General features: G+C 39.2%; 1 protein-coding gene across 2 annotated transcripts in view; it reads right to left on the bottom strand.

Moving 5' to 3' along the window:
* Window positions 1-26,716, bottom strand: part of pcdh15b (protocadherin-related 15b) — a 218,693-nt gene that overhangs the window by 49,623 nt on the left and 142,354 nt on the right. For both annotated transcript variants that reach the window (XM_072666593.1, XM_072666592.1), the window contains 3 exons: window positions 25,833-25,949; window positions 4,404-4,544; window positions 4,116-4,228 (listed from right to left, as the gene is read on the bottom strand). In XM_072666593.1, the coding sequence (XP_072522694.1) occupies window positions 4,116-4,228; window positions 4,404-4,544; window positions 25,833-25,949 (371 nt within the window). The remainder of the gene's footprint in view (window positions 1-4,115; window positions 4,229-4,403; window positions 4,545-25,832; window positions 25,950-26,716) is intronic.

Raw genomic sequence — 26,716 nt, 5'->3', positions numbered from 1 at the left:
TCCTACTTACAAGTAGTTTATTTACTGCAGGGCAAAGTGGATACAGGTTTTCATTCTAACAAAGCAAGAATCTGATTTTACTTGACTGAAGTGGTCTCAGCCTTCAAACAACTAAACATGTGTGCTCCTGCTTGGTTGGAACAAAAAACTTTAGCCATACTGGTCATTTGAACAAGACTGGGAAGTTGTGCTGTGGTGTATTTTTTTAATGTTCAATCAAATTGCCATAACAAAGACACTGTAGATTGTGAGTCTCGCAAATTCTTAATACAATAGCTCAAGAAAATGTCTTATGCCATTGTTCTGCATGAGGAGTGGCCAAGTACGAAACAATTACACTGTTTTGAGTGCACCATCTTCTCTCCATTGTGCCATCTTTTCACTGTAATCTCTTTATATAATTATCCTCTGTTTCGCAATCTCATTACCTCGTTACACACAAAAAAGCAGAGGACATGCAACAGACACAAGCTCCCGCCCAGATAAGAGTCATGAAATCACACAATTAAAAAGGGGCCTTTGTTGCTGAATGAAGACAATCTCCTGCAAGCACAAGTTCAAGGTTTAGCACTTGTATTCATTACATCTTGCCTCGGGAGATAAAGTTTATCTCATGTATATTCATGCGCCCGGAGTGGGAAGATTGAGGGGGGAAAAAAAGATGTATGCGAGCATCCACAGTGGTAAGCAGAAAAAATGAGACCGTGATTGCTGTGATCGTCAAAATGACAAACTCAGAAGTTGTAAGGTGCTCAGTGGGTGATTTAGTGAAAGTCACTGGGGCTTCATTAGGTGGTTTTTATGGGATAAGCAGTACTGGAAAATGTCCAGGCTGCAGGTTTTTGGAGGGATAATGTAACAGTGGAAAGCTTGGAAACTGCCAGCAAAATCCTTTTACAAAACCTTATTTGTATTCAAAACTTATATTTTGTCATCCATTATCCAGTTGCTACAGTCTGTCATTATGGAAATTGCTGCACTTGACTATGAAAGGCAAAGAGTTGTGTTTTGACTCTTCAGTCAATTGCTCCAAGGCTTCATGAAAGGGTGGTTCTGATAGTCAATTAATAAATGTAATGATTTTGATTACTTTTTTTGTTTTGTCTTCATGTTATCACACTGACTGTGGCTTGGGTGGTTTGGGTGATGTTACTGTGACAATGCCAGCAGTTATGACCAATAACACTGTTGTGAAATGTTGCTGCTTAATTGTTTGAACATGTTTAACAAAACATGTTCTGCTATTTATGAAAGAAGCCACTTAACTAATCGGAGCGTTCGCAAAAAAAGCAAAAGTGTCAATGAGAAACACGAGGAATCACAAGATTTCCAGGAAAACGGATTAAAGGCACTGTGTGGAAAATTATCATTAAGATATATAAACTACAAACTACAGTTTATTAATAATATTGTATATCTTGATATTATAAAACCATGGTTGCAATTTTGCAGAAGTTTGTATTTATGTCCTTATATCTTATCTATATATTTATCTTGTGGCAGGTTTAACCAAGTGTCTTTCTTTTTCTTTTAAGCCCAGTACTGCTCCGTCAGGTATAACGAGTTACCATTAAGTGGAACGATTGGTAAAATCCATTTTTTACAGCCTATAAATTATCTCTTATTCAAATAGCTGCAGTTTACTGTGTTAAATCAGCTTATATGCTGTACCGTATGCTACTGCACTGTATTGACTGTATGAAATTGTTTTAGAACTGGTCAGTCAGTCAAGCCCTAATTCAGGTGTTTGTGGGTGCATGGAAAGCTGTAGCATGGCTTAAGCTATATGTCACAAAAAGCACTGCTATAAAATGTTCATACATTGTATAACAGCTGATAAGGAACATGGACTATATGCTAAAGAAAAAAAGATTATAACACACACATGCTTTCTTTCTGTACATCTGAAATCCTCAGGTGGCGGGTTTCCTGTCCTTTAAATTGTCCAACATGAAGGCTGGCATTGTAGGGACAGTTATGAGGCTAAAGGTTTCATGAGTGTGGTGACATAATGGAGCTGTAAACAAGCTTGAGCCAAAACAGAAAAGGAGAGATCAGTGCTAAAGTGGTATCAGTCTTAATAAATTAAGTTTTTTCCTCTCCAAAACGAATACTGGGACTGCATTGCAGCATATTTTGCACTGTTATTTTTGTCTTCTTACATTCGTACATCTGGTCCCAAGAGTTTAAATAGTGTTATTGTGTTGGTAAATAGTCTTTTATCTACCTCAAATGTATGCCTGGTTCCCAAAGGTGGGGGAAAACAGCAATACTGTCCGTCGCAAGCTGTTCAAGTGTGAATCGAGCAGAATATGTAATCAGCCACACTTCTGAGATCCTACATGTTGTGCAGCCCTCCCTCAAATGCTTTGGTGTTTTCCAATGCTCATAAAAAACATGTTTAGATCATTAATGCAATTAACCTCTGTAACATACCTAGCCAGAAACAAACATATCCTAAAACAAGGCAAAATAGGCCACCTGATCATTGTCACATTAGGCTCACATTATCATAAGGGGTTGCTCAATCAAACATCATAGGTTACACAGAAATTCCAGCACTTAGTATATTTCTTTAAAATGAGTTGCATGGTTGTGTCTGCTGCAAAGGAAACATGGTCTAAAACAAAGGAAAAAAATATATTATAATAATTGAATATGATTTTTTTTTTATTGTGGCACACAAACCCTGCAGACACTTTTTCAAAAGGTTTTGATTTTTGATTTCAACTTTTTAGGTAAGTAAGATAAAATGTGTGTCCCTTGCTGAACCAAGTGTTGCCTGAATCATGATCAAGCATATACTAAAAATATTTTAGTCCCTGAGAGATCTGGGCATTACTTCAGTTCTTCTTTAATGTGTTATTTTAAATAAATGCTCGAACTTAAAAAGCTAGGTGTCCCCCAATGTTTGACAGAAAGTGGAGGTTTGCTATTCATTTTCTGTGAACAGCACCAGGTATACACAAGAGCAAATATATGGTTAGGGAGCAGGAATATGTGAATACCACAAAGCAAGTTTCTCCTTTTTCTTCCATTAAATCAATACAGGCCATTTAGTAAGCTACTACTGGAGCATCTACTGTTGTTTGCCTTGGAGGCCAAAAGAACTGAATTGATTACCCCGCATGTCAAATATATTAAACATTTAATTTAATAAAGTAGTTGTAATGTATTCAGAGAAAGTGTACTTTACCCTTTGAGAAAACAATATTGTGAAGTATAGTGTGTTCACACAGTGTACCTTAGAGCTATCATACAGATTCTTGGTTTAGATTTTATGACAAAAGCTTCCCTGCTAGTTTAATTTTGCTTTAAACCCTTATCCAGAAGTGAATCCTCATCTTGTCTTTTCTCAAGTACCATGGCGATGACAAATAATGCATCATAAAAGACTTATTGCTTACTGTTACAAGGTACTTAAAAAATTGTTATAAAGTTTACTATTTCATGTTTGCAGTTTTACAATACCCCAGAGCTATGGATAATGTCATCAACACAGTTAGTGCTGGTTTGGAATTTCGGTATAACCCTAAACATGATTTGTAATCAAATATCACTGAAAACCTATCTGGAATAACAGTGATGGAATGACTTCTTAAACTGCCAGACTCCATATGTGGTCCATACTTAAATTCTCTGCTCTTATATCCACTTACTATAATTTAAATATTACATACAACAGAAAGATGCTATTTAATAACTTATGGTACTTACTGAATAATACTTTCAGAGAAAGTGTACAAATTCTTGGCTTGGACACACCTGGCTTAAAATGTAAACTAAAAATGCAAATTGCAGTAAAATGATTTAATTCATTATCAGCAAATGCACTGTTATTATAATGAGCAAGTTGACTAGAAATATAAAGGAGCTCCAACCTTCACTCTTCAATAGTTTGACTGAAGCAGTACATGATTTTATATACTTTTTTAAAATTATGTTTCATTGCTGTTGTCTTTCTATAATACTGTAGCTAAAACTGTAGCCTTCTTTATTGTGAGTGTGGCAATGAGATACAATTATCTACTGAGACACTGTGACATTATCATGAGCCATTGCTTTGTTCCTGTCTTCTATTGATGTTCTAAAAGTTCTCAGAAGAGTGGCTTTACCTGTACTCCTCCTGAGTGAAGACCGGGATGACAGAGGGCTGCAGGACGGTAATTTCCACCAGAGTCTTATTGGACTTCACTGGCTCCCCGTCGTCATACGCAATAACGGCCAGCTACACAAGGACAAGAAAAAATCAATTTAAGACACAACCAAAAAAATTATACGAGGAACAAGACAATATTTTTAGGGTAGCGGAAACAGGATATAACCCTCCAGAAGAGAACTGTTTGGAAAATGCCTACACCTCCATGTCCTAATGACCACCTTGGGGTGAAGTATATACTCACATTGAATTTGGTGTTGGGCTCCTCATTGAGGTTGACCCGGGTGAGGATGCTGCCTGTGTCCTTGTCCACGTCAAAAATGCTAGTACTGTAGTGAAACTGTTCCAGGTCCACCTGGTAGTGCACTTGACTGGCTGGAGTGTCCTGTAAAGGAAGAAGTTGGTGTAGAATATATTATTTAATGTTTACAACAACATGTATATATTATAAACATATAAATAAATATCAACAGGTGCACAGGAGGGAGTCCTCCAGGACCAGAGTTGGGAACCACTGGTCTATGCCAATAGTTTTTAATTTGTGGGCCCCTGTGAACCATGGTGATACTAGAATGGGGGACATTAGCTGAACCAAAATCATAATATTTACACAATTCAAATAAATTACAATAAAAACAAACTGCTTGAATGGTCTGGCAAACAGACATCTGGTAAATTAGATTTATGTTTTCAGTGCAATGTATAATGTTTCTCTTTCTGAACACAGATAAAAAAATGCGTTTCAAGTAAGTCAAGAAAGTGTCATTAGGCTAGATTGATTATTTTGTTATATTAATTATCATTGTTATTATTTTATATGTAATTATTATTATAAAAAAAAGCATTTAAATTCACATTTTTATTATTAACTTTGCTTATACCTGCATAAGAACCACCAAATCTGAATTCAGGCCTATTGCACTGAGGCAGCTCTAGTAATTACAAATGATCTTCTTTGATCAATGCTCTGATCAAGGCTCTGATCAAGGCTCTGATCAAGGCTCTGATCAAGGTCGTGTATCCTTGTTAGTACTACTCGACCTCAGAGCACCTTTTGATACGCAAGATCACACTACCATCCTAGTAAGGTTAGAGAACATAGTTGGAATTACAGAAACAGCTCTATTGTAGCCCAAATCATGTTGAACTGAACATCAATTCAAAATAATCATAGATGTAATTTCAAATTATTTCCATGGGTCCAGAAACTGCAAGGAATAAATGATCAGACTTAATGTAAAATCTGTTTTTCTCTGTTATTGCTAGTTTGGCAGATTCAAATCTTGGCATCATAATTTATTTAGATCTATAATTTGACCAACATATAGCTAATATTACTATCTACTACTAGTGCCATTACTACATTGCCAAGTCATCTAAGAAATGCCTTATCCCTGGACGATGTAGAAAAATTAGTACATGATTATATTATCTCAGGGTAGACTGTTGCAATGCACTATTGTTTGTAAGTATAAACTTACAACAATTGATCATACAAGCCCAATTCTATCAGCATTTCATATCAATTCTGTATTGATTATAAAATTCATAAAGGCCTGCACAGCCTCACTCCTGGGTACCTCCTAAGATCTCATTTCCTATTCTGAAACATTATGATTACTCATATACCAGGGTGCTGGCTTTTGAGTTACTAGAATTTAGAAGTCTTTAGAAGGGGGAAAAGATCTTTCTTGTAAAGCCCCCAACTCAGGAATAACCTTCCAGATAATGTTAAGGACTGAGTCTCAATTTTCTAGGCTGAAAAGCCATTTGATTAACTTTAGTTAATTAGTTTTTGTTAATTAATATTTCCTTTCAGATTAGGGATCCAGGGGTTCATGGACATAGGAAAACTGTGGTGAACTGAGATCCTGGTAATGTTGTACACGCTGGTTTGTGGATGTTGGAGTGGATTGATGCGGTGTTTCCGGGTGCTTTCCTTTAAATTAGGTTGCTATAGTCTTTTGCCACACTCTGTAATACTGTTTAACATTCTCTGTACTCCATGAATTCAATTAGAACAAATTCTATTTCTATACATTCTCAAAGTTAATGACTGCCCACTTTTCCCTGCTACCCACGTCAGACCAGCTGTCCACCCACGCGACTGACTGCTGAGCTCTCCTGCTCTCTGTGTTAGACCAGCTGCCGAGCCTCCTGTTATTGCAATATGCCTACCAACTATGTTGATGTCTACATTGACATTAACTTTTTGCTTAGTGGTTATCATTACCAATTTCTGTTATCATATTAGCTATATTACAAGAGGATTATATCAGCACACCTGAGCATAAGAAAAGTTTTATGTGGTGGTATGGTGTGGTGGACAAATACAAAAACTGCCCGTATTCATCTCATGGATTGTAAATGTGGTAATATATCATGGGCATGTGATAAATACTAATAGTCTGTTCCTGTGTTTTCCTTTAGGACTTAATTTTGTAAAAATAAATTTTTCCTCAGTTACATCAAAGTAATACGAAACCAGCAAAATTGTAATGCCACTCATCTGAAATCAACAACCCTCTCTGCTGTTTATCTTTTTAAAGATCAGGGCAGCTGTTTCTAGTTATTTACTTGCTTTACTGGTGGTGAAGATGCAGTTCAGTAGTACAGTGTGTACTACAATATGTATAACAGCAAGAAAAACAGAAGAATAAATGTGGTAGTTTTACCAGACAGATAGTAAAGCTTCAAATTAGTACACCTCTTTAATTTATCAGGACAGAAAACAACAGTAATTTGGCTAGAAGAGAGAAGACACTCAGCTCTGTTTAAGTTTCACACAAACCAAAGCTTTTTAAGTAAAGCAATAGTACAAGCAGTAGATAACAGGTTTTCAATAATAAAAATACTCAAAAAAGTCCAGATACTTTTAAAATGTACTTTGTTACTTGCCACCTCTGTATACTGCTATTTTAAAACATTTAACAATTACAAACTGCTAGTGTGATAGGTTGTTATTTCAAACCATTTAACCATTACATACAGCTGGACAGCTGGAATCTGAAATAAATATGTCGTTTTGGAAAGTTTGTAAATTTGAGTTTATACATCACATTTCAAATAAGTTTATACATCACAAACTTTCAGCTGCTAGCTTGATTGTAGTATGACATTCCACTTGCAAAAACGATCAGGGCCAGAAAACATTGGAACTGGCTCATTACACGTCTGTAGCCTGAGTATGGGGGTTAAACCTGACAGTATTTGATTTGCATTTGTTATGTGCCACCCTGCTGTTGTTTGTGGAGCTGCTGTACTGTGTTGGCCTGATGTGGAGCGACATAGGGGACGTGACCTTGCTCTGCTCGAGACAATATGGAGAGTGAAGTGGTGTGACAAAGTCTACGGGTGTGCTGCAGGCGGAAGGCCCGGGCATAGCTACAAGCCCACACCTAAGTGAGGCCATCCTTGTTGGAGGCTGGTGCGAAATGTGCAAAGTGACTCAGAGAATAATTATGGGCTGCTCAGAGTGAATAAGAGAGGCTGTGAGGATTAGGAGTGTGGCTATAATATGCTCACACTGCACGTCTTGAGCCTTGTCTGACTCGAAGATCTCCTTCATTTACATCCTTTTTTCATCAGCACGTCTGCATCCTGTAGATTCTGATTAATAAGAGTCGCGTTTCCCCACGGCCTTCATTTCTCGCTTCCTCTTTGATATACTGCATCCTTCCAGTTTAGAAAGAATTGCAGGCATAACTGGAGATGTAATTACAGTCTCAAAAAAAAAAAAAAAAGTTAAGACACGTTAAAAAGACCAGTTAAAGAATGTGTTGTACATTAGAATGTACTTTTAAACACAACTGAAATTACTACTGTCAATTTGGTTTCACTTTAGCATTAGTAAAGGCAGCTTTGTGAACAGAAAAACGCTGATAAAGACATAGAAGCATTGGATGCAAATATGAAGAGGCAGCTGACAGATGCTTTGAAAACATGGAGTGTCAGCAGCAACACCGGCTAGCCTGGAAAGGCCCTACACCATTCCTGCTTATGGAATGGAATCATTAGCACAGTGATACATGATATCCGGATGAAGCTTTGCATCCAAATTGTGGTTTTGTCGTCCTTCCATCAACTGCACAGAAAGAAATAATTCCAGCTGACAAATGTAAGAGGCTGGCTTCGCAAGCCATGACTGGTGACGACTCTTTTCGACATGGTCAATTTATTAATCTGTGCTGTGCCACGTTTGTCTTCGACTGCTTCTGAGTGAATGGCTGTTGTAAAATCTGTTCCGAACAAACAAATCAAAGATGACAGCACTTCTGATGATGGCACTTCATTCTTATCCGCTGTGAGAATCAAGAAAAATGAGATGTGCACAGCAGCTCAGACAGTCTATAAAGAATGGATTCCCCTAAAAATAACACTGGAAGAAGACTGACAAATATTTTATCAGGAAAAGATGATAAACTAATTCAGTGGCGTTTTAACAAGTCTCTGATGTACGCTTTTTACATGTTTATGTAAACATGTCTATGGTTAAGAAGGTTCAGTGCAGGTAAAAAGCAGACAGCAGATGTAAGATACAGACAAAACAGCAGATTTTTAAAGCCAATGCCAAGCGTTTACATAAGCAGACGCGAAGCATCTGAGGTCACATCCAACTAAGAATGAAGCATGAGTTCTTCATCCTTACGATCATTTTAATACACTATGCTATAATGGGAAATAATTCACATGAAATACTTTATGCTTGTGTATTTGTCTAGGAACTTTCTTGTAAAGAGTGTGACTTCAACAAGTTACAAGAACTGTTAAACAGTAAGGTCACACAGGGCCACATTTGTGCACTTAGCCTCTCCTCAACAAATCCCTCTCAGTAGAGGTCATCAGTGCTCTTTCAGGCTCGGAGCTAGATTTAAAACCATGCTGTGTGGAGACCTGCTAGTCTGTCCACTGCAGGGGAGAAAGAGACTGTAAGAGGATGAAAAGGAAGAGCGCACACACTCAAACACAGACCGGAAGAATAAGCGACTACTGACAAACTCTTCCACTATCAGCTGCTGGGACCTAAAAACCTGGTTCCTGGAACCACATATTACCGCTGTGTTCTCCAGGAAAGTTGACATTTTGAAGTCCAGTTTTTCACTGGACAGCGACATACACGTCTCATTCATGATATATATATATATATATATATATACACATACACATACACACATACATACATATACATTCAACAACAACAGTAATAATAATAATAATAATAATAAACATCATCATCATGTAGTACACACACACATATATAGTGGTCTTTCCAGAAAGCAGAGCACTGTTACAAGAGCAACAGGAAGGGGAACTACACTGTGTGCAGAATTATTAGGCAAATGAGTATTTTGATCACATCATCCTTTTTATACATGCTGTCCTACTCCAAGCTCTATAGGCTTGAAAGCCAACTACCAATCAAGTAAATCAGGTGATGTGCATCTCTGTAATGAGAAGGGGTGTGGTCTAATGACATCAACACCCTATATAAGGTGTGCTTAATTATTAGGAAACTTCCTTTCCTTTGGCAAAATGGGTCAGAAGAGAGATTTGATGGACTCTGAAAAGTCAAAAAACCCTCTGCAAGAGATCAGTCTTGCAGAGGGATGCAGCAGTCTTGAAATGGCCAAACTTTTCATGGCAAATAGCCAACAGGGTCGCAAGAAACGTGTTGAAAAAAAAGACGCAAATTAACTGCCCATGAATTGAGGAAAATCAAGCATGCAGCTGCCAAGATGCCATTTGCCACCAGTTTTGCCATATTTCAGAGCTGCAACATTACTGGAGTATCAAAAAGCAAAAGGTGTGTGATACTCAGGAACATGGCCAAGGTAAGGAAGGCTGAAAAACGACCACCTTTGAACAAGAAACATAAGATAAAACATCTAGACTGGGCCAAGAAATATCTTAAGACTGATTTTTCTAAGGTTTTATGGACTGATGAAATGCGAATGACTCTTGATGGGCCAGATGGATGGGCCCGAGGCTGGATCAGTAAAGGGCAGAGAGCTCAACTCCGACTCAGACGCCAGCAAGGTGGAGGTGGGGTACTGGTATGGGCTGGTATCATCAAAGATGAATTTGTGGGACCTTTTCGGGTTGAGGATGGAGTGAAGCTCAACTCCCAGACCTACTGCCAGTTTCTGGAAGCAGTGGTACAGAAAGAAGTCGGTATCGTTCAAGAAAAACATGATTTTCATGCAGGACAATGCTCCATCACATGCCTCCAAATACTCCACAGTGTGGCTAGCCAGTAAGGGTCTAAAAGAAGAAAAAATGATGACATGGCCCCCTTGTTCACCTGATCTGAACCCCATAGAGAACCTGTGGTCCCTCATAAAATGTGAGATCTACAGGGAGGGAAAACAGTACACCTCTCTGAACAGTGTCTGGGAGGCTGTGGGGTCTTCTGCACGCAATGTTGATCGTAAACAGATCAAGCAACTGACAGAATCTATGGATGGAAGGCTTGTGAGTGTCATCGTAAAGAAAGGTGGCTATATTGGTCACTGATTTGTTTTTGTTTTTTTTTTATGTCAGAAATGTTTATTTCTAGGTTTTGTGTTATATTGGTTTACCTGGTGAAAATAAACAAGTGAGATGGGTATATATTAGTTTTTTTATTAAGTTGCCTAATAATTCTGCACAGTAATAGTTACCTGCACAAACAGATATCCTCCTAAGATAGCCAAATAAAAAAAAAAAAACCCACTCCAACTTCCAAAAATATTAAGCTGATATTTATGAGTCTTTTGGGTTGATTGAGAACATAGTTGTTGTTCAATAATAAAAAGAATCCTCTCAAATACAACTTGCCTAATAATTCTGCACACACTGTAAAAAAGAATTATAGGGTAGGTATGTGCCTAGCACTGCTTTTGTGTATATGTACAGGGTAAGTACCTGCATGTCATAAGACGTTCTAAGACCGATCCCAAATCTAACCCTAAGGGTTTTTAGGTTTAGTAACCAAAAAATAAAATTTATACCATTTCACTTCCTAAAAATCAAACATTGTTTAATGCAATGCACTTTTTATTAGAGCTATTATGTTGTTGCTAAAAAGGATGTTTTTTTCTTTACAAAGTCAAATACACATACATACACAGTCCAAAAGCCCCACTAACTGCTGCCCACAGAAACACACACACGGACATGAGTGCAAACAAAAATTGAAAAGTGCAGATGAGTGGAACACTAAGTATACAAACTTAAATTTCACAAACAGGTCACTGATTGGACAAACAAAGACAAACACACGGGACTGCACAGTCGCTAATCTACAGGTCAGTCCCACGAAAAGAGGAAAGTATTTCTCTCTGGGGGAAGGAGACTGCTTCATACTCCTTCAATGAACGATTACCGTTCAAGCTGTTTACAGGATTTTGTTAATTGCGTATCACATTGAAAACACTATTAGTCAAGATGGAAAATTAGAAAAGTAATTGAACGCAGCCAACTGTGATTACTTCGCCTTCATTAACAAATGTAAAAAAAAAAAAATCTCTGAATAAATTATGGGACAGACAGATTTTACCCTCAAGATGCCTTACTGAAAGACATAAGATACGCATGACATACATACTGGTAAAGGTACTCTTTTTTTTCTACACTAATGACCAACATTGGAATCATCCTGAATGGTCTGCATATAGACAGAACCAAATTCCTTAAGAGTGTCAACATACTTGGCCAATAAATCTGGGATTAGATTTAATTTAATTCAATTCGATCTTCATTGTTTACTGATGTGTTTATGATTTCTGACTGTAGTTATTTTTACATGTTCTAAAGTTTCAATGTTAAAAATTAATTATAATACACTGGTGTTTTATTAATTTGGGCGACCCTGGTCAAAATATCTGTTACTCTGAATTGTTAAGAGAGTAGAAGATCAACTCACCTCTAAAAGGCATACATTTAAAGAAGAACCATTTAACATGAATAGTGTCTCTATTTGAAATGACCTGAGATGGTGAGTAATGATGTAGGCATGTAGTGTGTTTGATGCTAGTTAGAGTCCATACGCTTTCACCATTTATTAGCTACATTAGCTTCATAGCTCCATCATAAAACTAAGAAACAAACTAGCCATCACGTCTTTGCTGACTGACTATATTTAGAGTAAGGGGACAGATATTTCGCTGAACTATGCCTTCACCACAGGCTCTCGGATAGAAGAGAGATCCTTTTGGCAAGCTAAGGGATAACATCTGTGGATGGCTGATTGTAACAGATATAAGAACATGGTATATCAGCAGTTTAACACAGGTAGTGGGGTGAGGGCAGAGGGTTTCATATCTGACTGCATGGACTGTTAGCACTCGCACATTGTGCCCCTAAGCAAACTACTTAGCCTCAAGTCACTCCTCAGGTGCTGAAGCACACAACTACAACCACACTTTGCCTTCCTCCCTCAGGGTTACATTGTAGAAGACTATATGTGCTCAGCACACTTTCCCCCAGCAAAATAGAAGTTAAAAATTCAGAAGCGGGTCATGTCCAGGGCAGGTTTCCAGGGGAATGTGCCATAGCAAAATCGTGCGAAAGCTGTCGAACAGTACATTGGTCAGAAAAAAAAAAACATAAGGACAGGCTTCTTTTCATTTAGTAGAGGCAGTAGTGCAGGTTACAGTTTGTTCAATGTAGGGAAGTAGAGCACCTCCTGAGGTAACTGGTTCAACCTGAAGTGCATTAAGCAGTAAAATTAAAACACACTCTTGTATAGGTAGTGCTGATTTAAAAAAAAATAAAAAAATAAATAAAACTCAACTGAGAGGAGTGTTTCACATGGGCTATATTTAAATGTTTAAAGCTTAAGACATTTACATTTACATTTAAGGCATTTAGCAGACGCTCTTATCCAGAGCGACTTACAAAAGTGCTTTGCTATTTACGTTACTAACTTGCTAACAGCTTACAGCATTACAGTTTTGTGGCTCATGTAGGTGAAATTTGGTACCACACAAAGTTTACGTCAGTCATCGCACATAAGCTTCCTTGTAATTCTCTGTATGACTGTAGGCACTGAACAGTAACATATGTGCATACAACTGTTGAGCTTCAACATTTCCAACACAACTACTATGAGCAAAATATATTACAGAAGAATACAGCAGGTAGCATTACCATAGTAGTGGAAGTGGTGTTTAACAAGACAACGTAGTTAATAAAGTGTGCAAAGATGAGTCTATAGCAGCTCATTGTAACACCAGCAGATAGTGGCAATGTGATGTATGCATGAAGTGACATGTAAAAGTTGTATAGCAGCACTGAAAAATATCTACAGGGAATAAGTGTTAAAGAAATTCCTTATTGCAACCATGAAGTGGATTGGTGACATTGTTTATTTAAGTAATACAATGTAATAATGGACTAACTGAGTGACAATGGGGGTGAATTCACAGCAGGACTTAGTAACGGATGGGTTTTTAGCATGTATCACAACCTGCCAGATGGTAATATGGTAAACAAACCATGTGCTGGATGACTTGACTACAGTCCGATATGATTTTGCGGGTTTTCCTCAGGCATTATGATTGATAGATGCCTGGGAGGGCTGTATGTTTGTTGCCTATGATGAATTCTTCTGTCCTCCTGTCTGACCATACAGAGATGCAGCCCATGAGGATGCTCTCTTTGCTGCATCTGTTGAACTTGGTGATTATGCTAGGAGGCAGACAAAACTTATTGAGCCTTCACGGTAAGAAGAGGCTCTGGCGGTAAGATCTCACAGCTGTGTCTGTGAGGTCATCAGAGAGGTGTACACTGCTCCTTTATCCACTTTGGCTCCACTGATGTATAAGGAAAAGCGATCACGCCTCTGAAGCTCCCTGTTGTCCATGATTGCTGCTACTGCACCATTCTGACAGAGCTCCGACCTCGTCTCTATAGGCCACCTTGTCTCCATCTGCGATGAGGCCTAGGCTGCTCGTATAATTAGAAACCTTGAACATGATGTTGGATTTGTGCTTGGCTGCAAAGTCATGTGTAAACAGAGCGTATAGGAACAGGCTAAGCATGTATCCCAGGGGAACCCCTGTGTTTAGAGTCAGTGTGGAGAAGAAGCTATTTCTTACTTTCACCACCAGGGTCTGCCCGTCAGGAAGTCCAGAATCCAGCTGTAAGTCTTTGTAAGAGCTTTGAGATGAGTTTGGCAGAAATGATTGTGTTGAATGCTAAGCTGTAGTCAATGAACAGCATTCTCACATGTGTTCTTGCTAAAGTGAGAGTAGTGTGCACTGTCAGGGCAATGGTGAGGCTCCATTGTGGCCAGAAGACAGGAACAGATATGAGTTCTGACCAGCTGCTTAAAGCATTTTTTTTTGTTTAAGCTCTTCTGAATAATTATAATAATAATAATAATAAAAAAAATAAATAAAATAAAAAAAAAATTGCACACCGTCTGCACCGTGCTGCAGTACCTGTCGCTTCTCTTACAGCAACTTTTCCACTAGGTTTTGGAACACTGTTGTAAGGATTAGTTTGTTTCAGTCACAAGAGCATTAGTGATGTCAAGTCAGTGACAGTTGTGATGTTGGATGATTAGTTTTGAAACTCTCACCCATCCCAATTGAGTTGAGTGGAAATCCAGCCTTTCTTGAGAACACAGTTCCACTGCTTCATTGCCCAATCTTGGTATTCTTTTACACTCCTTCAGCCAATGCTTGAGCATGGTGACCTACATTCTATTGATGCCGCTGAAGGGTTAGATATATAGTATATCCATGTATTTATGTGTTCAAATGAAAAATAAAATCTACCTTACATTAGCTAAGAGATTATATTCACAGTAAGAGGGACTCTACTCCAAAGAATTTCATATAATGAACCCCTTTCCTTTGAAGGCTGGATAAACCCATGGAGAAAAACATTCTCCACTCTCGCAAATTACACACAAAGTATACATCTTCAATTGCAGAGGGAAGGTATACCAACAAATCAGTACCAAGACTCAATAATTTAACCATCAATGACAAACACAGACGTTAGATTTTAACGCTTTTGCTTCTCTTTCATATAAAAGTCTTGAATCTTCCACCATCCAGACACTAGCAGTAAAAGCTTCACACTTATTTTCTTAATGATTAGCTTCAAGCTAAACGGCTTGACAAAACAGCTGCAAATAGAGGAGAAAATGAAAAAAACAAACAGACAGCATTGCGAAGGTGATGCGGTTTTGTTGCGATGCTGCAGTATTCCCAAGCTGTACTTTCCTGCCAAGACTGACTTATTGAAATGTCACTCGCAACAGTAAGAGGGGGGTTCGTCAAGTGGCTGTATGGCAATCTGTCGCACATGAAAGCATAACTGACAGTCAGTAACTACCATCTGTGACTAAACGCTTCAGTTCAAGATCCTCCCTCTGATACTTGGAGCTGCCGAAGAGGTTAAAAAAAACAAAAAAAAAAAACAAAAAACTTTCATGCAGCTGTGCCACAATCACCATCATTTGTGGGACTTGACTCTTTAGACTAAAGCTGCGGTCAAACTAGACATTTGCAGTTTGAGTCACCTTGCAAAATGGCTGTGACTGAAGCTGGTCACTAAAAAGTCCTTCATTGCTTTGCTGTTTGCATATTATTTTTTAGGAAACTTGCCAACGTAATCAGTAAAAACACTGTAAATAATTACATTTAAAAACTTAATACTGTTGAGGCTATATTGCTGCTGTCACAGTCACAGGTAATCTATGTGTGGAGCTGTGCTTAGCTTAGACCTAACTTAGAAATATGCAGTCTGTCTAACACAGCCACCACAGAGTAAAAAACTACACTGAATGTAATTCTGCTATTTTATTATATACTCACCACAGTACAGTACTGCAATGAGTTTCGTGTAATTTTCGGTGGGTTGATTGATTTTTTTTTTGTGAATATATTTTTATTGTTTTTCAAAAACAGACATTGAATAAACAAACACATTGATGCATCACAATGAGACTGAGACAAGAAAAAAAGGAGGGGGGGTGAACTGTGTGTCAGCTACTCTCAGCTGAGGAAGTAACTTAGTGAATAGCTAAAAGGCTAGCTACGATGATACAGCCCCTGACTGGGTATGCAGTAACTCTCTTTTATAAGCTAGTGCGGAAGAAACAGCTGCTTTAAGACAGAGCTAACATTAACATTTCCTCAGTATTTGGGTCTGTGAGCTGAGTCTCCCCTTTATAGTTCAGTGCAGTCAGAGTAAGTGCACTACTGGTCACCTATCCTCTGGTAATATTATTGAGTTATATCACTGAGGTGCCAAATAACACTTTTATTACAGAAGTACCCAGATAAACTAAACCAATCCAAAGAGGGGGCTAAGTTCAACCTGACGAGATATTGCTTATTGAGGCCAAACCAGTACATCATACTGTAATACTGTCCTAGTGCAAAAAAACACATAGGCAAGACTTTTTAATGGTACTTATGCAATAATTAGTATTTCTTGCTCCTCCTACAGCCGGGAAGTGTAATATACGCTTTTAAACACTCCTAAAGAACATGCTTACATGCATTTCTGGACAACCTGAGAGATACAGAACCATAGAATAATATTACAGGATTTTACACAAATAGGACTGGTTACTTTGAACCTTTACCAAAGTTACATAGCGCAGAAACTGAAGTGCTGAACCCAGAGTGGCAACAACAGAAGTGTGGGGTACATGCTTTAGTTACTTGTTAGCAATTTTAGTCAGTGTAAAACAGAGGAAGCACTTCAGAAACTAAACTCCTCTTGTCTGATCAACTACATTTGGCATAAGGGGAAAATCTAACTGTAGTCTTAAAGTGAGTGACGAGCTCAATCCAATCACCGGCAACAGCTGAGGTTTGCTGGGCCAGCTGGTTGATGGTCAGCCTTTACTTATGGTGAATTATGGGCTGCAACAAATCAGCCCATGGTCTGTTGAACAGGAAAGGTAAGGGTATGGTGACATTCCAGCTGCATGCTGACCTTCAGTTGCTATAAACCTTCGAAAAGAGAGTGTGTGTGCGCATGTGTGTCAGTAAGAGACACACTCACTATCGCTGCAGGCTGTACTGATGCTGGACACTGGCAGTGGTTTTGATTCAGGCACCAAAAGCTGAGCTATGGTGAAACTTTGCACTTCTCACACACACACAGTGGATTGTCAGATTGCTATGGTCAAATTGCAACACAGTGATACAACTTCGACACACACACACTCACACCAAGTCAAATTAGACACAGTGAGCCAACCTGAACACACACTGTACAGTGTGAGTAAAACCAGATATTGTGAAACAACACATCCATGCCACACAAGTGTATGCCAACACAAACTCACACACAGACTGCAGGCTATACACTTAAATTGGACATCATGAGACAACCTGGAGACTGGGGTACCACAGCACACCACACACTAAACCTGTCAGAACAAATTTCTTTTTGAGCATCATTTCGATGTCATTTCAAAAGATCCGAATCATAATTTCAGCCAAATATACTCTGCTCAACAAGCCCAACAACTCTGCTTATACCTGAGTAAAAATGACATGTATGAGAAATTCCAGTCTGGATTTAGACTCAATCACAGCACAGAGACAGCCCTAGTGAAGATTACGAATGATCTCCTTCTTGCCTCTGATCAAGGCTACGTATCTTTATTAGTCCTACTAGACCTTAGTGCAGCCTTTGATACAATAGATCATTCTATATTACTAGAAAGATTAGAGAAAATGGTTGGAATCACAGGGACAGCCCTATCATGGTTCCAATCATATCTAACGGGACGCTTCCAATTTGTAAAGATAAACGATTTATCTTCAAACTACGCAGAAGTAAGATATGGAGTTCCGCAAGGCTCAATTTTAGGACCACTATTATTTACATTATACATGTTACCACTGGGCTCAGTTATAAGCAGACATGGCGTTAATTTCCACTTCTATGCAGATGACACACAGCTCTATATATCAGCCAAACCTGACGATAAATTTAGATTACAGAAAATGGAGGACTGTGTAAAGGATATAAAACTCTGGATGTCACATAACTTCCTTCTCCTTAACAGTGACAAAACCGAAGTTCTCCTTTTAGGTCCAAAAGACTCTAGAAATAAACTATCAGACTTAATGTTAGACTTGGCAGATTCTCCCATCATTCCTGGTTTAGCAGCTAAAAATCTTGGCGTCACATTCGACTCAGATTTATCATTTGAGCAACATATAGCTAATATTAGTAGAACAGCCTTTATGCAGCTTAGGAACATCTCCAAACTAAGAAACTCCTTATCACTACAAGACGCAGAAAAGCTAGTACATGCTTTTATTACCTCAAGGCTAGATTACTGTAATGCATTACTGTCAGGTTGTTCCAGCAGGAACCTCAATAAACTTCAGCTGGTGCAAAATGCTGCAGCCAGGGTCCTTACTAAAACTAGAAAATTTGACCATATCAGTCCAGTTCTATCAGCACTTCATTGGCTCCCAGTTAAATTCCGTATTGAATACAAAATTCTTTTATTAACATATAAAGCCCTACATGGCCTCGCTCCTGAGTACCTGCAGGATCTTATAGTATATTACGAACCATCAAGACTACTTAGATCTCAGGGTGCTGGCCTCTTACGCGTTCCCAAAATTCAGAAAACCTCAGCAGGGGGAAGAGCCTTTTCCTATAAAGCCCCCCAGCTCTGGAATAACCTTCCAGATAATGTTCGGGACTCAGACACAGTCTCAATCTTTAAATCTAAACTGAAAACTTATATGTTTAGTTTAGCTTTTGGTAATTAATGTTTCTTAGATAAGGGCTGCAGGTCCAGGGGTTCGCGGACCCAGGGAATTGTAGTACTCTGAGATGCTGGAGCTGTCGTCTCGCTGCTTACACGCGATCACTCAGGTTTGTTGACGGTGGAGCAGATAGATGCTGGTGTTCTCAGGGTACGCCCGTGTCCGTGTTACTTTCTGGCTCTCTCCTTTTAATTATGCTGTGATAATCAGACCTGCCGGAGTCATCAGACATACCCAGATGCTGATGATCAACATTCTCTGCACTCCATAAAATTCCTCTTAGAACTAACTTCTCTCTCTTTACCTTCCCCGAGTAAATGGCCACCCAGCCCGATCTGCAGGAAGATTGCCCGCTGAGGTCCCCTCTACCTGCATCTAACCAGCTGCCACCTACCAGTCCAGCCAGCGGGTCCCCCCCCCCCAACCCACCACCACCCATGGCTCACCCGCCAGCCGCTGCTGCCTGTTTGGTGGCCGTGCTGAAACCTAGATGGACTCGTGCCTGTCTGACACTATTAATATCACAACTATTAACTTTCTGTTGTATCTGGTTTGGTAATTTTTATCATTAATGTTTAAAACAGTCTGGCCAGAGGAGGATGGGTCCCCCTTGTGAGTCTTGGTTCCTCCCAAGGTTTCTTCCTCCAGCTCTGAGGGAGTTTTTCCTTGCCACTGTCGCCGTTGGCTTGCTCACGGGGGTCTTTGACGCTTCATGTTATTTCTTCTTTCTTCTCTGTCTCTGTTCTTTATTAAGTAATAATTATGTAAAGCTGCTTTGTGACGACAACAGTTGTAAAAAGCGCTATACAAATAAATTTGACTTGACTTGACTTGACTAAATAAATGTATGTGAATGCTGCAAACAGTTAGCGGTAAGTGAGGTCAGATTTCTCTGGTCTGCTGACCCTTCTAGCAACTCTTGTCTAATACTACTGCCCTACTTAGGGCAGTGGTGGCTCAGTAGTTAGAGCACTGAGCTATTGATGACAGGGTTGTGGATTCGATACCCAGGCTTGGCAAACTGCCACTGTTGGGCTCTTGAGCAAGGCCTTTGACCCTCTCTGCTCCCTGGGTGCTGCAGTGATGGCTGCCCACCGCTCTGTCCAGTGATGTGTGCTCACTGTCCAGTGTGTGCGTTTGCACACACATATGGGTTTAAGCCAGAAGGCCAAATGTCATCTGGCATTAAGCTTTAATTCAAGTGTTTTACCAAAAATATAGAACTTACTATTAAGGATTACAACTGTTTTACCCACAAAAGTAAGACAAATTATATTTAATATTTAAATTATATTTAATATTGTTTAAAATGATATTTATATTTAAACAAAATTATTAATATAATCATTATTTTAAATAGTTGAAAGCTAATCTTTTGCAGTCAGTGACTGCCTGAAGTCTAGCCATCCCATGGACATCACCAAATGCTGACTCTCCCCCCTTGAGATGCTTTGCCTGGCCTTTACTGCAGTTGCCTTTAGTTGCTGCATGGTTGTGATTATTTCTGTCCTCATTTTTTTCTTCAGTAACTGGTAGGCATGCTCAACTGGTTTGAGGTCAACTGACTGACTCTGCAATTTAAGAAAATAGCCTTAAGGAGCTTTTGGGTTGCTTTTGCAGTATGCTTCATGGGTCATTATCCATCTGTACTGTGAAGAACCATCCTATCAGTTTTGCAGAATATGACTGGCTATGAAATGGAAAATGTTAATTGTCTAATTACTTTTGAGGCAGTGGAAATGGAGGGATTGTGTAACAATCATTCCTAAATGCTTAAAGCAATATTTTTGTTAAACCCTTGAATTAAAGCTGAATGTCTACTTCTATCACATCTTGACTGCTTCATTTCCAAGGATGCTGTACACCAGCTAGAAACAAATGAATCAGCTTTATAAAGTTGTAATAACTGTGACGTGGAAAGTTCAGTGCCAACAGGTAAACATGGTGCAAAAAATTATATGCAGATTTTGGAGGCAGCTGAGTTGATGGTTGGGAGAAATCAAGTAGTGTGAGAGGGGTACAGACTCTTAATTACATTTGAAACCAGTCCAAATGCATCAAACATGTTTGATTGAGTTGTGTGTACTGGTAAGTGATTCAGAACAAATTCTAACAACCAATGACTTTTTCTAACAACAAACTTTTTGAAAAAAACTAAATGTAGCAAGTAGCATTACATAACAAAAACCAACAAATATTCCCATGCAGTAGAGCTTTAAAATCAGTACAACAGTAACACTATCACGTCTCACATACATAACTCTTGCAAATGTGTTCTTCTTTATGGTTTCAGCTCAAACAGCAGCAGTGTGTTGCTATAACTCATGCTTCTTTTGTTCTCTGCATCTCCTCGTAACAGAACAGTGCATGTTTTCCCATTCAGTTCGGTAGCAAGCTCAGCTGTATAGTGTGTGATCTCTACAGTGTCTGCATTACTGACTCACAAATGGAATTGGAAAGTTGAAGAAGTTTAAGAGAAGGTTAATTTCCTTCAAACAAATTATACACAAGCACCTTCATGAGTCAATGCTTAGTTTAAATCATTCAATCATCAAAATAATTGATAGATTACTTAATTTACTTACTGACAATGACATCCCTACTTCTATTATACAGAAAAAGAAATACTATCTCTCTTTCTTTCCTGCTCTGCTGGTCTAATGCGGCCTATCTACTATCTATATATGCAGACTATTTCTCCCTCACTATTTTCTATTGGTTATTCATTGGTCAAAACTGTGAGATTCATTTATTTAACCTTCACTCACCCTTACACAATACCTATGATTATCAGTGACTGTTGTGTATTAACAAGATGAGCTCTGTTCTTCCTGGAATGTGCTTCGCCTTCTTATAGTGGTCCCATTAGGAAAAGAAATTAAAACCCTGGCCTGACTGCAACAGACCTTCAGGAAGATTTAGCACAACATGTGCTGAATGGTGGTGCACTGTTCTACAAATCCACAATACTTCATAGAAGACACATCAGATGAAAACCCCTCCTGCAATCCCCACCACAAAATTAATTTTGGAAACATTTAAAAAGCAGTCAGGACTAAAACACTCCTCATAACTGTAATATTAATGGAGGCTAATGTGCTGTAGGTTGAATAGGTGGATATATGTAAATGTGTTTGTTTTGTGACAGAGTGAATTTAAGACTGGCTGTGTACATGTGAATTTTAACTATGAGCTGGAGAGTAAATGGTAGGTTTTGGCAGTTTTGTATTATACTTTATATTTGTTTATAGAAGCTAGCAAAAATGTGTGTCCTGTGTTTATGATAAGAAATATTTCAACATTTGTTGGTGTTCCTGATTAAATGTTAAAATATTGAAATCTTCATTCAAATACAATTTTTACAACAATTATTACAAAATTAGCAATTATTTAAAACCACTGCACTGGCCAACCCTAGATGACAGCACTGTGGACTTAACTTCAAAATAATTCAATAGTTCATTGGAGTGCAAAAAACAAAAGCTAGAGGAAACCAAACACTGCTTTGTAAACGAGAATGTCCCTGGTCTGTGTGATTTATGAGAGAAAGCAGACATCTAGAGACATTTACCTACACACCCCCGCACAGATAAGCACCACTGCACAATCGGCCATTGACTGTGGGTAAATGTCATTAGCGGGAGCAGGGAGAGCTCATAGCCGGGACGATGGCCATTCTTCATGATGGGTGACATTCACAGGCTCTGGAAAAGTGGTGTGTGTGTACTCTAAGGACAGCACCTCACTGTGGCACAGTGTGTTCTGCGGTAACTCTTCAAGGCCCACTGGGGCAAACGGAACATCACCAGTTCATGTGGTGTGTAGTGGTCGCCTGATTATAAAAGGAGTGATTGTCATGGCTTTAAGGATTGGAGGAGCTCTGTGTCATGGGCAATGACCTTGTGTGGGACTGTGTGTGGGGATGTAAAATGTATTCACTTTTCACTTGAGCTGCACAAAAAGTGCCATGGCTGCCTTGGTGGGTAAATGGAATGTGCTCTGAAGCGCCGGATGCTATTCAAATAATGGCTTTGAAGCAATGAATAAATATGGGTATGTCGTCTATTTTTTCAGTTCCTGAAGAGAAGGGACGATCAAACTGTCTGTGGAGTGGACCCGGACACAAACTAGGGGTCTACAATCAGGACTGCAATCAGCCAGCTATGGCACAATGGCCCATATGAGTCAGTCTGTACACATGCATTGCACTTCTTGATGCTATGCTTTGCCATAAATTGGTCGTGACACTGTTGGGCCCATGAGCAAGGTCCCTAACTCTCTCTGCTCCAGGGAAACTGTATATAGCTAAACCTGTGCTTTAACGCCAGGTTTCCATGTTGAGTTGTGTGAAAATAACAATTTCCTTGTATTGTAAAAAATGAGGACAATAAAGGTACTTAAATTTATTTAAAACTTAAATTACTGCAATAAAATATTTTTAAATGATACAAATTCTGTCATGTAGTACCACAAGTGAGCGTTACAGCTTATGTTAGTCTTGTGCTCCCATGCAAGTAAAACAGGGCTGTAAAATGGGACCATTTAAAACCCCCAAAACTGTTATATTAGAGTCTTGACAAATTATATGTATTCCCCAAAAAGTATACACTGTGTGCAGAATTATTAGGCAAATGAGTATTTTGATCACATCATCCTTTTTATACATGCTGTCCTACTCCAAGCTCTATAGGCTTGAAAGCCAACTACCAATCAAGTAAATCAGGTGATGTGCATCTCTGTAATGAGAAGGGGTGTGGTCTAATGACATTAACACCCTATATAAGGTGTGCTTAATTATTAGGCAACTTCCTTTCCTTTGGCAAAATGGGTCAGAAGAGAGATTTGATGGACTCTGAAAAGTCAAAAATTGTGAGATGTCTTGCAGAGGGATGCAGCAGTCTTGAAATGGCCAAACTTTTGAATGTGATCACCGAACAATCAAGCGTTTCATGGCAAATAGCCAACAGGTTTCCAAGAAACGTGTAAAAAAAAAAAGGCGCAAATTAACTGCCCATGAAACATCAAGCGTGAAGCTGCCAAGATGCCATTTGCCACCAGTTTTGCCATATTTCAGAGCTGCAACGTTACTGGAGTATCAAAAAGCAAAAGGTGTGCGATACTCAGGGACATGGCCAAGGTAAGGAAGGCTGAAAAACGACCACCTTTGAACAAGAAACATAAGATAAAACGTCTAGACTGGGCCAAGAAATATCTTAAGACTGATTTTTCTAAGGTTTTATGGACTGATGAAATGCGAATGACTCTTGATGGGCCAGATGGATGGGCCCGAGGCTGGATCAGTAAAGGGCAGAGAGCTCCACACCGACTCATATGCCAGCAAGGTGGAGGAGGGGTACTGGTATGGGCTGGTATCATCAAAGATGAACTTGTGGGACCTTTTCGGGTTGAGGATGGAGTGAAGCTCAACTCCTAGACCTACTGCCAGTTTCTGGAAGACACCTTCTTTAAGCAGTGGTACAGAAAGAAGTCGGTATCGTTCAAGAAAAACATGATTTTCATGCAGGACAATGCTCCATCACATGTATCCAAATACTCCACAGCATGGCTAGCCAGTAAGGGTCTAAAAGAAGAAAAAATGATGACATGGCCCCCTTGTTCACCTGATCTGAACCCCATAGAGAACCTGTGGTCCCTCATAAAATGTGAGATCTACAGGGAGGGAAAACAGTACACCTCTCTGAACAGTGTCTGGGAGGCTGGAAGGCTTTTGAGTGTCATCGTAAAGAAAGGTGGCTATATTGGTCACTGATTTGTTTTTGGTTTTGTTTTTGAATGTCAGAAATGTTTATTTCTAGGTTTTGTGTTATATTTGTTTACCTGGTGAAAATAAACACGTGAGATGGGTATATATTTGTTTTTTATTAAGTTGCCTAATAATTCTGCACAGTAATAGATACCTGCACAAACAGATATCCTCCTAAGATAGCCTAATCTAAAAAAAAAAAACCCACTCCAACTTCCAAAAATATTAAGCTTTGATATTTATGAGTCTTTTGGGTTGATTGAGAACATAGTTGTTGTTCAATAATAAAAAGAATCCTCTCAATACATAGTGAAAGAATTTCGAAGGTAAATTGCTTCTTTAGGAGAATATGGAAGCGAGGCTAAAAGCTAACACTAGCTGACTGGATGAGGCACCACTTGGAGAAGGGTTGAGTGAAGGAAGTAGTGCTGCAGATATGCGCATGACGATTGGAGCAAGAGACATGAGGGTTGCGTCTTGCTTGAAAACCGTGGAATTGAGTATGTGCTAAAAGCTAACCCCACCAGACCTTAATAACAATCTGTAAAGCTGGCTAACCGCACATTGTGGCGATTGGACACTGTAAAGGGGGCCAGAGAGGACAGTAACACTATCCGGTAAGACTTTGGAATGATTGCAAAATGTTTTTGTGACAGAAAAAAGCATGTTTCACTCCGAGGTAAAATAACAGGGTTGTAAAATCACATGTGAGCATGCTTTTACCCCAACCAAAGGCCATACTAAATATTTATATCACATAAACAGACATACTAAACAAATGCATTATATGGTACCTTTAGAAAAAAGCAGCCTTTGTGTAGTTCCCAGCAGTTACTGATATAAAGTATTAAGCAACACAGAGTTGTTTAAACAGAAACACAGAGATAAGTTAAAATATGACTGCAAATAGAGTGCTTTGGCCCCTTGCTCAACTATTTGCTTTTTACAGTGGAGATCAAGTGTACTGTTATGCATAGCATGACACTGTCACAAAATTAAATATTTGGTATCAATTATTGTCTCAAGACTGTAAAAAACTGTATAAAAGAGGTGTCCATGCATGAGTTCCATGCATAGAAATTCATAGAAATTCATAAAAAATCCCATTTCCAGCAGTCTCACAAACACAGAGATGCACACACACGAAGCTGTTAGGCCCACTTACCGGGGTATCCCAGTCTTCAGCCTGCACGGTGGTGACAATAGTTCCTTTGACCGCATTTGGTGCCACCATACCTCTGTACACGGTCTGGCCAAACACTGGCGAAAAGTCGTTCATGTCCTTTGCCAGCATGAGAGAAAAGAGAGAATCAAACCCAGATTAATTGTGCTTTCACATGACAGCAGTCATCCAGACAGTATTTGCCTTCCTTTCTTTCTCTCTTCTCTTTCTTTTAACCACACTGCATTTGCAACACTCAGCCGCCCTGTGCTAGAAGGACCCTATTAGCTGGCTCATCCACTGCACTAAACAAAAATGGCATTTATTCAATAGCAGATCATGAACAGCAAGAGGATGTGACATAGCGCTACATGCCCAGGGACTCCTTTTCCTTTTTTTCCCCATTCTAAACTTGGATGAGAGATAATTGCGGTCTTTGAGGATGTGGCTATGAAAAAAGCTGGTGGTTCTGGAAACAACGCACAAACAGTGACTAAGCTAAAAGAAAAAATGGGAGGAGAGAGGCATAGCAGAGGACATGACTTTTCACTGTGAAGTTTTATTTGTGGAAGAGTCGGTGAAGAAGCCGAGGAGTGGTGTTGAGATGAATACTGATGGAGCCTGGCTGAGGAGTACTCTCTCGCCTTCAATCCAGCACGCTTCCCAGAGTCCAAGGAGAGGCCAGTGCAGTTCAGGTATCCAAATTACACCCGCCATGGCCCCTCCTGCAAGAGTCGGAGTTTATTCAAGGATGTCCTTGGGACAAACCCAGGCCTCAACTAATAAAACCTGAGTTGTTTGCTTGTGCATCAGAAATAAAAGGAAGTATTGAAGAAAGCACTTTGGAGCAAAATCTTCTTCTTTCCCTCTTTTTCCCTATCCCAACA

This window comes from Salminus brasiliensis, chromosome 22, assembly GCF_030463535.1.
Source record: "Salminus brasiliensis chromosome 22, fSalBra1.hap2, whole genome shotgun sequence".
NCBI classification, from domain to species: domain Eukaryota; kingdom Metazoa; phylum Chordata; class Actinopteri; order Characiformes; family Bryconidae; genus Salminus; species Salminus brasiliensis.
This window is presented reverse-complemented; position numbering and strand designations above follow the sequence as displayed.